Genomic DNA, 13735 nt, shown 5'->3' with positions numbered 1-13735 from the left:
GGAAGGGGTGGGGGGGGCTGCCGAGGAGAAAGCCGATTCTTTTCAGAATCAAACTGAGCCCAATTAATTTTTCATGTATCCTTGATAACTGTTTCATAATGAGCTATGCGTCTTGACGGATTTGGGGTTGGCAGAGCCGGCTGCCCCTGCTTTCTATCCCCATTCAGTCCACTTATAGAAACCAACCCATTAATCAAGCTATCTGGCATAAAACCTGAATCTCAGCTCAGCAAGAGATCAATAATATCATAAAAAAAAAAACCAACCCACAGAACCATCCACTAATGGGCATAGGTATCCAGCCGTGACTTTAGTAATTGCTTGAGCAAAAATAAAACTCTGGGTCATAATCACCCAATAGGAACTTATATGATAAAATTCATTACTTGTGTCTTGTCAAAAGGTAACATTTACATCTGTTAAAAGTATACTGTCATTTTACTAGATAGTCTAGACCACTATCTTTTAGGGTTAGACAACATTCTAAGAGTCTCTGATTTGGTAATGTGAATATTTAACAATCTAAGTACCATAAAATGTTTTAAAAGGAGTTATTGTACTTATTTTAAATTCGGAGCACCTGTGGGACTTCTCCAACACACTCGCCAGCCTGGCTGTGGAGGACTGAGATCACGTCACCACATTGCTTTGCTCTGGTTGCTTTAGTGGCGATATTTACAACTTAATCTATAAATCCTATCACTTCCCCAAGTGGGAAGGTTTCATCCGGAAACCTTCTGTCTTTTACCAGATTCAAGCCAGTTCTCAGAACCCTCTCAGCTCAGAGGGGGTCACCGTGCTGTGATTCTGTTTTCAAAGGACCCCCAAAGACTCTGTTTAGGGAAAAGAACTCAAAGGAGTTCGAGAGATGGAGGAAACCTATTATCTGCTTGGTTAAAACATTCCTTCTTGGCTCATAGACAACAAGCAGAAACCTGTTCCATCGCTGGGAGATCCTGAGGTATTAGAAATAAATCCTGGGAACTACTGCCAAAAGAGCCATCCATTGGCAGATTCCCGACCAAATCCTGCCAAGGTGACAGGATCACCGAGGATTGAGAGGGGAGGTCCACCCATCCCTGATAGTCATGGTGGCTGTGTTTGTCCTGTCTGTGGCTTGTGGACATGTAAGATGGGTGTGTGGGTCCCTGGGGCATTGGAATTAGGGGGATGCTGAGTTAAGGGCCTCCTGAGTTCTTTTAGGAGGTTATAATCACAGTCAGTGCCCAGGCATGGGCAAGTAATTGTTTCTTTTAGTGTTACTTGCCCTTTATGCTTCTCCTGCTCTGCCAGGCAGTCCAGAGAAATAAACTCCTTCCCTTAGCATCAATTATGGTTTCTGTGCACAGATTCTCAGAAGAAATGCCACAAACAGCCAATCAATGGATGAGCCCCACAATATTTCTTGGTCATGATCATCAAATTAGACCTGATGTTTTTTCAGTTCTCCATTGCAAACAGCATGTAATTTTCATATATTCATGAGAGTTCAAAGAAGCCTTTGACCATATTTTCATCTTTCATTTTGTTTGTTGATGTCTGGTGTGCATAAACACAAAACACTCCCATCAGAGCAAATTCATAGCAGGCTTCAATATTGCCAAGCCAGAAAGTTATTGATAGAAGTAAATTTCATAACAAAACCTGAAATCTCTGATCCATATTGGCTGGCTTCTAGAATTTTCAATTACTGTGGTGTCATTATCAGAATAATTAATTTACAGTACAGACAGAAAACATTTCCTCTGCTCTTCTCCCAACTCATAGGATCAAGGAGGCTAGCAGCTTCCGCTTTGTAATAGCCAAGTTAAAAAAAAAGTTTCCAAGATGTTTCACCTTATAAAATGATAAGGAGTTAAAAGATTCATTTGCAAGCTTATCACATACCGGTCACAGGTGGTAGGTGTGGGTCATTGCATTTGGATTAAAAGGGAAATGTCTCTCCCCTCCATGAGAGGTCAGCAGCTTGTGGAAGGCGAAATCTTTCCACTGTTCGGCATGATCAGAATATTCCAGCCGTGGTTCCAGTAATTTAGAAATCACAGTATTGTTGTAATATTTTTCTAGGCTTCAGGAGCTCACAATTGTTTGGCCCAATCAAATCTGGGAACACTAGAGAAGTTATCACCCATCAAGGTAATTACTTTCAAGTTGAAATAATTACTCTATCAATGTTAATGGTCTTTCAACTTCAATAAAGCACTCACCTGCCGATAATCACGGCTAACCTCTTGCTCCACTGTGATTCCCTCTCTATTTAGTGGGTTATATTACAGCCGTTACAGTGGTCACTTGTCCTGAACAGCTGCTGACTTTCGCTTTGCTCGGCCATGAACCATAAAGAATTGGTCATCTGTGTATGATATCCCGTCACCAATCAGCCCTTGCAGAGCCAAGGAGGTGACTGCAGAGCTGTAATGGGGTTCTTCAGGGGCAGCCATCTTGTCTCAGGTAGTGGCCACTTTCCACTGGTGACAAGAGCGGAGTAGTTCAATTAACTTCTGCCCTTCACTGTCATTTACAGCTTGCTGTCTCTGCTAACTGGCATATATTCTGAATTTATGGGCCCATCAGTGTGTTATAGACAAGGCTTATTGGGGGTTCTCGGTGTCTGAGTAAAGTTTCTTTGTAATTGAACTAAAAGCCAGAAAGAAGCACCATCCTTGGCCTAAAGGCCTCTTTGAGTGTCCCAACCACTGGCTCTCCAGGCACCACCAGCCAGATATTTGGCAATGGTGATGCCAATTTGTGTGATTTGGGGAGTGTGTGTGTGTGTGTGTGTGTGTGTGTGTGTGGTGTGATGGGGGGAGGGGCTAGATCCTCTTAATATGGGATGGGATCTAAACAAAGGACAGGAACCCGAGGCAGGTGAACACAGCCACAGAAGAGCAGATTTCTTGGGGCAGGCTTGAGATGCTGCTGTGGCAGGGAAGACAAACACGCTATCAGGGAGATACAGAGAGGAAATCCTTGCTTAGCGATTTACAGATGAGACCAAACCGAATCTGATACTTAGGGAATTACCTGGAATTTGTAAACTCACAATTTTTTCTTTTTTTGCAAGGTGGGAACAAATATAAGACAAGGTTTTTATGGCCAATTAGTTCAGCTGTTCATAAGGAACCACGGCTTTATCTACATTTGTCAATTTATTTCAGCCTTGCAAATCACAGGACTAAAGTTTCTAAAGTTTCGATTTGCTACATTGCCACCACTCACAGCGTGTTGCATACCAAGAGCTGTAATGGGTTGCTAATGCAGTAGCTCTGTGAGATACATAACAGGTTAGTCTTCGAGATGAAATCAGCACACAGTTTGGAGGTTGACTCCGGTGGATTTAGGGGAGGGTCAGATATGGCAGCAAGGAAGATGGAAGCCTCAAAATGACCTGGCTTGAGCAGCCAGAGGGATGATACCGCAGTTTAGTTACAGAATAGGTGTGAAATATATCTGTTGTGGGGAATCATGTGTGTAGCTTAGAAAAACAGATTATAAGAGCTGGCTGTGGTAATTATTGTGAAGATTGAGGTTGAAGGCTGCCATGTTCCAGGCCAGCCTGGGCTACAAAGCAAGTGAAGTAAGTGGCAGTGAAATGGGCGGGATTTACAAATCCTAAAGACTGAGCCTTTGATCTCCATACCTCGTCTTCCTCTGAAGATCTATGTAAGGTAACCACGTAAAAGAATCTCTAAGCGTGGCCTGGTGAAACGGCTAAGCAGGCAAGGGTGTCTGCCTCCAGGCTTGGCAACCTGAGCTAGATCTTTCGCTCACTTGGTGGAAGGAGAGAACCGACTGTTGAAAGCTGTCCTCTGACTTCCATCCACATACTGTGCCATGCACATACACATACACAAAATAAATAATGTTGTTTTTGAAAGTGTGTCTGGGCTCTTGAAAAGCCAATCAAAGAGGGGAATTCAGCTGATACATGAGATCACTGATGATTTTTTTCCAGCTCTGGGAAGGCATATGAGGAATAAAAATGTCAGAGAGCCACTGGGAGGAATTGAGAATCATAGGAAAGGAGTGATGGACAGTTTGCACTTGGCCTGGAGCTTCCCACTGAACAAGAGACTCTTGGGGTATTTTAGATATAGTCACAAAGACAGAGAAGGACCTTTGAGGTTCTTAACGCGATTCTAGGATCTGATGATCATGGAGCTGACACAGAAGCTGACAAGCTGAGCTGTGACCTCAGAGTTGGTAACAGACATTCACACGGAAGACCGCCATGGATGATATATTTCATCCTTTGGTGGCACAAGTGTTCTATAGGCTCACTGATGCTAAGAAAGTGTTATCAACATGACAGGTTGGGAAGTTGGCTGGGGTAGGAGTGAAGGCGGAAGAAGAGCGGTGGGTTTGACTGCCAGGGCGGGGCTCTGACAGAAGGAGAACAACAAAAACAACATCAACAGCAATGACAAACAACCAGCCGCATCAGCAGGCCTGCCTCCATCAAATGAGTCTGGACCATGGGAATTCCCCGGGGTCCTCTACATAACCCCCAGGAAAAAGAAATCCCACGAGGCTCCTGCACTGCAGTGCAGTAGGACATTAGCATTAGCAAGGCTCTGCTCATTCTTACATAATTCATGTCCCTTTTCCTCCCTCCTCCCTCCCCACTTCCTCTCCTTCTCTCTTGCCCTCCTCCTATTCTTCCTCATCCTTTCTTCTCCTTCTTGCCCCTTTCTGATGATTCTGAGGAGACAAATGAAAGAAGAGAAAACTAAAGGAAGAGACATGTCCACGATGTCACCTCTTCACTGTAGACATCTAAATACAAGTCAGAGGACTTAGATTATATGGTGGGTGCTTGTCAGCGAAGAAAAACAAACTATAGGACCCATCTTTGGTGTTATTTAAAAGGGAGTCTTTTGGGGCCTATCAGAATAAAGTACAAGGAGCAAAATAACGTTTTACTTTTCAGTAAAGTAGTTCACTGAAAGGGAGAGCATCTAAGGGAAGTGAATGAAAAATCTCTCTGTAGGACAGACTTGGTGGAGCTGCCAAATGTTTTCCTCACCATTGTTTGTCACACTAGAAAGAGATCCTCCTAGGATGCAGCATCTTACGGAGCATCTCTGCCACCCTATGCATGGGTCTGCGGAAGAAAGGCTGTGGGACACCACACTGTCACAGCGACAACTAATTTAAGATCGTATGTAAGAAGCAATAATATTTTACATTATAATAAGCCAAAACGAAAATGGGATTAGAATGAGTTCATCAATTTACTCACAAACCTTCCATAATAGGGCAATTATGAAGTATCTCATAATGTGTTTTGGCTACAAATCTATTTAATGGTAAAGAGATCCGGGCCAAGCGCAGGAGGAAACTTTAAATGCCTCCTTCTTGACATTGGGAAAGGAAGTTTGGCAACCAGAATGTAGAGACTAGTGCAGTAATTCTGGATTTTATGCCCAGGTGAGAAGCCAACTCTTAGTGACCGAAATCATTTGCTCGGCCCATCAGCTCCTTATGCCTGATTCTACATATGGAGCGAGATGCCGTCTATCTCTCAGGGTATTGGGTATGTTTTGGGCTTGATGTTTTATAATCTGCAGGGCAAGCATGGGCATGCTTAGAGCATTGACGAGCAGGTGAAATACCTTTGCCTTTAAATACCAAGTTTTTCTGCCAATGTGATGGCAGGTGCCAGTGAGCGAAAGCAAACAGACCTGAGTGGTAGGAGCAGCCTCGCCAGCCTCGCCAGCCTCGCCAGCCTCGCCAGGAGTGTTCCTGCAAGTAGCACCATGGAACTCTTGCATGCCAAGAGAGGCTAAATTCAGCCTCATTCCTGACATTACACCATCCATCACAGAGCTAATGGGGGAAGTAAGTTTAAGGACTCGTAACCGAAGCCCCGTTTCAGTCACGTAGGTTACAAAGATCTGAAGACACCTTAGAATTTGATCTTTTCATTTCAGAGAGACCTACTTAGACTCAGAGAGAGAGGTGGCTTTTCATGAGGTTGGGAGAGAAGCTAGTGATGCATTAAAAGCCACGCAGTCCCCATTTCTCCTCTCCTGCTGCCTCTGCTGCTGCTGCTGCTCCTGCCAAGATATCTACTCTTCACCCCTATGGAGGCCCCTGCTGCCCGTTCTCCATCCACTGCCACCTCCGGCAGGATTCGTGGCTCCATCGCACCTGCTTCATGTGGCTCTCCCAGCAACCTCCACCTGTTTCTAAACTCTGGGGGGACCTGGCAAGCTAGAAATGGCTTCCCACCATGGGTGGTGATAGTTTGATGGTCTCTTGAGTATATACAGGATCTCAATAATCAAGGGACCAAATGAGTGACATTTGGAATGTCTTTCACGATTCCGAGTTGGTTTGTTCATTTGAAACTGTGTGTTTGTACTCGGAGCCTCATTTATAGTAAACTTCTTTGCTGCAGAAAATTTTATCCAGAGCAAGTAAGCCTAGAAGTCTTGGAGCAAGATCTAAAAGGGAGTCACCAATGCCCAGATAGAAGACGCCCAGTAGCGAGGGGCTTAGAAACCTCAGTACCCAACTAATAATGTGTGTCTAACACATGATTACCCACCTTCCTACCCAGTCACTGCTTGGCTCAGCCACACAGCAGGCCCCAGCACTGAGTACTGATAAAGAACATTCTTCTCAATGACTGTTTATCCAATGTGATTAAATGTGATTGACCCTAAGGATTTTTGCAGCAATATGGGGAAGTCATGCTGTTCAGAAAACAAACAAATAAAAATAGGCTTAAATTATAGAAGATAGCTAGGTTTTTCTTTTCTTTTCTTCTTTAGTGTGACACAAACCACCATGATCTGGGAAAAGGGAAGTTCAAATGAGAAAATGCCTCCATCAGGTGTCTTGGTGGTATGTCAGTTAGCCATTTTCCCCAGCATAATGGGAGGTGCCACTCCTGAGCAGTACACTCTGCTTGGGTTGTAAAAGAAAGCAGACTGAGGGAGTCATGGAGAGCAAGCTAGCGTGAAGCATCACTCAGTAGTCAGTCTCTGCTTCAGTTCTTGCCTCCAAGTTCCTACCCTGAACTCCTATACTGACTTCCTTTCATGATAGACTATGATCAGGATGTGTGAGCCAAATAAGCCCTTTTCTCCACAAGTGGCCTTTGGCCTTGGCTCACAGTGTTTTTCACAGCAACAGAAAGCAAAATAGGACAGTGACAGCAAAGAAATGCTACTCTCTGAAGAGAGCATTGGAACATTAAAGGTTAAACACAGCCTCTACATTGGGAATATAGGACTGGATGAGATTCAAAGACCATCTACTTTTCTGATGATCTCATTCAAAGTACCTGTCCATGTGAGGTCACAGGGACCATGCCCTGGGGATTTGGCCTGGTGGCTTTAGGGAAGATGTCCCTAGTTCCTTGGACAATTCAGATGTAGCTTTCTGGGTGAATCCAGCCAAACCTCTGGACGTCTTACTCTCCGTCACTGAGCCAGACTGACAGAAGGTCACTTGGGATGAACAAACACATTACAAATAAGGCGCAGGAATATTATAATTTCTCGATGACACTGGCTAGTGGCACCGGCATCATACAGAAAAGAGAAGAAGGGCTCCATGGTGGGCCTGTCAGGACGGGGGTGTTGAAAGCGATGATGGGAAGCTCCATGCACTAAGGGCCTGGTGCAGCTTCCAGCCTGAGGCTATAGGCTGGCTTCTCTGCCAGGAACATGTCAGACGGTGTAAGCAGAACTAAATAGAACAAATAAAGCACAGGTTCGTCAGATAATAAAACCAGATAAGCAATGACTCACGAGGTATTCTCCCAAAAGGAATTCCACTAGAACTGGGGAGAACATATGATTAGCCAGACACTCTTGGAAGTTGTCTTTTGAAAGGACCAGTGCTAGGTCATTGTTCCTGGTGCTTTTGATGAAAATATATTTATCATAGGGTTTTGGTATTTTAACCAAAGTTACTTGATGGGTGAAAGGTTAGAGTATAAGTTCTAAGGATACAGTTTCTAAAATAACAGATTTCCATACAGAAAAAAAGTATCAGCTAAGCCAGATCATTTCTACATGGGATAGTGGCTACTAATATTTACTAAGAAGGATCCGGAAATGAAATGGAAAAATGCTGATAGATAAAGAATGTCAGAGAACAAAATACCAGTTCTGACGTAAGATGAGGACTTTCACACTAATGCCTTCTCTTTCATGCTGCTTATGGTTGAGTCATATGAAAAAAACATGAGGACACTGGTAGAATGTTACACTTTCCCATTCACTCACAAAGACCCCTTTGGAATCTTATCATAACATACCACCCCAGTGCTATTCACCTGTCTTGAAAAACACGAACTCTCCAACTTTCACATAACTTGGGTTTCTATGGTTTAAAGCACAAGCAAACAGCTTAATACTCAATGCTACGTGCTCCTCTCCTTATCTGTAAGGGCTGTTCATATTTAATGAGGTCTTGGAATACTCTAGAAGCCGTGAATGCTTACCCCCTAAACCCTAACATTTCATCTTCATGCTGAGTGCTCCTGGTGACTTCCGGGGTATTCCCCGAGCAGTGATTTCTATGTGCTATCAGCTCTGCCAGACTCCTGATTAGCACGGGTTTGGGATCTAAATCTAGTGCAATGGGCACTACAGGTTTTTAAATTATTTTAAATATACAATTCTCATCTCCAGGATACTGTACAAAAGTTTCCCAGACAAAGACCACTGGATTTAGGTATCCCTCACAGAATTTGAGTGTTTGCTGGGCATAAAGAAACTCTCAGGGATTACTAGGTAAACTGATAAAATTATTTTATGCATCAAGAGAACAGCTCAGAAAAGAGCAATCAATAAACTGTTAGAATTCACGTGTCTTTTCTAGCACATGAACTCTTATTGCCTTCCAACCCGCATGCAAACAGACATACATGTATGTGTAAGGTTAGTTCTTTGACAAACTAGAAAATTACATGTTCTCATATTGACATCATTCCTATGCGATATTGAGGGACACCCTGAATTATTCCTATTTAGTGGGTCTGTAAAGTGGTAATCAGGCATGGAGATTCGTTTATTTGCTTCCAGCAATACAAATCAGTTCTGGTTTACCCACTGGCCCCCACCCCCAAATCCTCGTACCCAATTTATTATCTTATCCCCAGAACCATATTGCTGTTTTTGGAATATGAAAAATTCATAGGCGCATGCTCTAAAGTGAGGAAAACGACAAGCAGGTGAGGAAATGATTTTAACTTGTTGTTCACCGTCTGTTCTTACCGTCAGCGTGAAGGCATGCGCGATAGAGCTGCTGGCTGCTGCCTCATCTGGTCCTTCTCGGTAGACCACACGGTACCGGGAGATGATGCCGTGGGGGGCCTCGGGCTCAGTCCAGTTCAGCAGGACCGAGTGGGCGCCGGTGGCTTGAGCCCGGGGGGCGGGGAGGCCTTGAGGCGGCGCTTCCAGGGTCCGTACTGACGCCCACGGGCTGTCCACCCCGCCCTTGGAGTTCCAGGCTCTGACGCGGTACTCGTACAGGGTAAAGGGGCGCAGAGTGCCCCCATCATCAGTGAACTCAAGAGCTCCTTCCGACCAGACAAAGAGGAGAGACTCCTCCTCGGTGTCAGCAGGACGCCTGCAAGAGAGCCAAGCAAACCGCGTGACACCAGACACTTCAAATAGCCATATAGACAGAGAAAGAGTCTAGTGTTTAGGGTACTTCCTTCCTCAACTTGGTTATCAAGACAATTGTCTTCTTTTTGATAATAATTATTATTTTTTTAAATCGGGAATATGCTAGAGATCTATTAAAGGCATTTTCTTATGTAGTTGACACGTGTGTGTGTGCGTGTTGCTAAAAGATCACACAGGTCATGAGAAACATATAAATGCAGAAGATATAAAAAATTATGCAACACATTCCGTGATGGTTAATATTGTTGAGGTGACAAGATCTACAGTCACCTTAGAGACAAGTCTCTGAGGAAATGTCTAGGCTTGGTTTCGCTGAGCTGAGAGGACCGTGGGTGCATCAGGGGGAACATTCAGTAACGAATAATCAGCCCCATATTAGAGTTCATGTGTCGTTTCTAATGCATGGATGTTGTTTTCACGCTTTCTGTTCCTCCGAGTGAGGAATAAATCATGGCTGTGTACACAAGCAGTCTCATCCAGGTCCTACCCTGGGACACAGGCCACAGAACTGGATCCCAACAGGCTGGTGTTTTGGGGATCCTAAGACTGTGAGAGGTGGATTGCACTTGAATCCATATGATATGACTTTGGGGACTGCACAGGGCAGCAAGGCTGACCCTCCCGCTGTGGTTGGATGCCTGGGATCATTCTCTCCAAACACCTGGGCTGGCCCTCCATGGGACAGACGCTGGCCAGAGAACCCAAGTTCTTCCAGAGTTTCACCGAGAATGATGTACCTTGCATTTACCTGCAGGGTGGTTGGACACCATTTTTATGTGTTTCTCTTATGTGCTTCTGATTTTCTCTCCATTTAAATTTTGTCCTAATGAAACCATACCCCATCCACGCAGGCAGGAAACATTCTCATTAGTATCACCGCTTTAATAGACTTGTTGTCACACATCAAGAACCACACACAAACACCGTCTGTGACTCGGGAGCACAGAGATTCGTGCTCGGGAGTACAGAGATTCGTACCCAAAGGAGCTGAGCCCATGCTGCATGCAAACGAAAACCACACGGTAAGTACAGGACCAGGGCAAAGGGCAAAGGGCAACTTCCTTTTTGATGTCTCTTAAAGCCAAATGCAGTCCAAATTATCCCAAAATATTCTTTTAACTGCTAGAGAATAAGATTACTCAGTCATCTTATGGCTGAGATTTTGTTGCTATCAAAGTCAGATCTATGCATTTTATTTTGGTATTGAATATATAAAGCATTAAACACAGAGGCAAGAGGAATGGAATTGTCAGTTAAGATGGCCTTAAATATCTGATGTTGAGTTGGGAACAGATTTTTGCTCATCCAGGTGTAAAATCATGACATACGTCTGACAGGAAGGGAACTGTGCCTTTTACATCTCCATATTCCCAGTGTCCAAGTCCATGAAGGGTTCAAGCATTTACTTTTTAAATGAGTAGCTAAAAGGTATATAATTTCATGATTTTTTTTTCCTGCCTTTCGGCTTCATCTTTATCAAACTTGTGTTTTGCTGTGGTGGAGGCTCGGCAGGGGAAGAATGCAGTGAAAAGTAGGGCCCTTCCGCTCCCAGTTCAGTCTCTAGTGGAGAAGAGTGTTGAATAAATCAATATTTTCCAGGCTGTTAGAAGTCTTTAATTAACACCCTCTTCAGACACTGGGGAGCCCGCATGCTGCCATATCAGATTAACCGGCCCCATCAAAACTCAGAGGGTGATTAAGACAAAGCAAACGACAGCACCTTTCACAAAACAGAAGCGGCACATGCAAAATCTTTGGTGCTGGGAATCTGAGGTTTCTCCAGCGGATGCATCTCTGTGGTGTAAGGATGGTGAGCTAGAGAGATGTCGGGTCCACCTGACTGACCTGCAGCTTCATTCTGACCCGCTACCACACACACACACACAGCCATTTTCTGGCTCCATGTCGGCATGCCAAACTTGGCTCTTCTGCCTGCCGCATGTCTCAGGTATGGGGTGTGTGATGGAGAGGGAGCAGTTCTAATGAGGGTCTCAGAGCTCACAGCCGAGCACTCTAGTCAGCATTCGAAAACTTATCTGCTAGGGACATAACAGTGGAAGCAAACCCATCAGAATTCCACGGGAAAACTACTTTTGCTATTTTGTCTTACTTGAGACGTACTGTGACAATTTAATTACTTTTTATTAAACATCTCGTGAATTCCCAAATTGAGATGTGGCCATGGTTTTCAGAAAACTGACATTAAAGAAAAGGTTGCCCAAAGGGGAATGTTAGGTTTCTACATCACCTAAAGTGAAATATTTTACTATTTATTACTTAATAAATTAATATTATAGGAGAGTATGTTTCATCCCATATGTGGTATTAAAAGTTGAGCTCTCTTTGTATCTGAACACACCCAGAGAAGAGGTTGAGGAAAATATATTTTTTCCCCTAATTATTGGGTGGCAACAGTTCATGGGGGTGGTCCTGTTCCTCTAGAAGAGCATGTATTTACAGATTACATGTTCCGCTCTCCCTGGACAGCCACATGGGCCATTCATTACTTAGAGCTTATTTGGGCAATTCTTTTTCAAAGATAGGTGATTTAATGCTGTCTAACGCTATGATAGGAATGAAGACAAATATGAATCTGGGAAGCATGGATTTTTCACAGCCATTTATTCTCATTTTGTGCATAAAATGTCTTTCTTTAAATATTTTAAGTATATTTCTTTCATAGTCTATGCACTGAGACCTCCCTTTCTGCTTTATCAAGGAACTTGATGTTGGGCTTCGTCAATAGTTGGCACCAGGGGGTGACCAGGTCATCAAGGTGAAAGAGGAATCTACTTTCCTATTTGTTTCCCTTTAGTAGCTGTTACTGAGAGCCTCTTGCCAGCAAGCAATCTCTCACTTGGGAGGAGGAAATGTTTTCATAATAAAGTTAATCTAATGTGAAAAAATAGCTAGACTTACTGTTTCCTCTCCAAAGAGCCACTGACAGCCACATACGCCTAGGAACTCTGGGACCCAGTTCCTCAGGGTTTTACCTCTGGGTAGAATCATCTGTCTACTTCTTTTGTTCCCTCAGCCTTTAGGGTGACACCTGCTTTCCTATGGCTACCGCTTCCCTGCCATCTTGGAGTTTTCTTTTTATCTTTTCAGTTACCCACTTAATACACTTATCCTGTGTGGCTATTTACATCAAATCCCTCGGTTAAAATAACTCGATCTTTTTCTTTTTCTTTTCTGATTACACCTTGATTACCACATAAAGTGATGGTGTCTACAGAAAAAGGAAAAACAGAACAATCCTAAAGGAGTGGTGGGATTGCACCTGGATTCAGCAGAGTTACTTACTTTGCCTTTACTGTTCTATGTAACACACTGACTGTAAAAATTATATGATAATATATAAACAAGGAGGATTTGAAAGACTCCTCACACCTGCCACTGGAGATAAGTACTACTGTCATAACTGGTGTCTAGTAATCTAGACATTTCCTCTGCCTGCAAAGGAAAAGAGAAATCCGACTTTTTTAAAGGAAAACAGACACAGTAGGCACACTGTGACAGAGCCTACTCCTGTCACCAAGAATCTGTCTCTGTTCCTCAGTAAATACCCAGAACCTCCAGCTCTGCCTTCCTGTTTCTGCTGCTTTGCATTTAACACAGTACTTCATGTATCATTTTACTATTCCTTATAAAGCTCGCAGAGGCTAGACATCCTTTAGATTCATGAGCCCAATTCTGCGTAACTTTATAGGTGACTCACCCAAGGAACCCAAGGAACCGCCCCACCAACACCAGGAAGTTGCAAAAGACATGTGCTTTGAGGACACACCCATGTTCTTTCCATGATCATAGTGTTTCTTTATATTTCTCTCGGTTCAGTATGAAAACATGAACACCCACCCACCCACCAACAGCCACAAAACAATAATACAAAACTCCAAACACCTAAATAGTTAGCATGGTCTGTTAAAGTCTTCCACTCAAAGTCAAAAACCCAGATGATCTAAGCTTATTCCACACGTAGAATAACATGACAGCTACTTCAACTCTAGCCTTTAGAGTTGGGACGTTTTCTTATTCTAGTGACACCTATAATGTTTCCACTGCAGGTTAGTGAAGTTCTGTCT

The 13735-nt window shown here is 43.6% G+C and overlaps 1 protein-coding gene across 1 annotated transcript in view; it reads right to left on the bottom strand.

Moving 5' to 3' along the window:
• Nucleotides 1-13735, bottom strand: part of Ush2a (usherin) — a 653036-nt gene that overhangs the window by 74526 nt on the left and 564775 nt on the right. The window contains exon 60 of the mRNA XM_060365102.1: nt 9237-9591. Coding sequence (XP_060221085.1) covers nt 9237-9591 — 355 coding nt within the window. The remainder of the gene's footprint in view (nt 1-9236; nt 9592-13735) is intronic.

This window comes from Meriones unguiculatus, chromosome 11 (genome assembly GCF_030254825.1).
Source record: "Meriones unguiculatus strain TT.TT164.6M chromosome 11, Bangor_MerUng_6.1, whole genome shotgun sequence".
NCBI classification, from domain to species: Eukaryota; Metazoa; Chordata; class Mammalia; order Rodentia; family Muridae; genus Meriones; species Meriones unguiculatus.
Note: the sequence above shows the minus strand (reverse complement) of the source record. Positions and strands in the feature narration are given on the sequence as shown.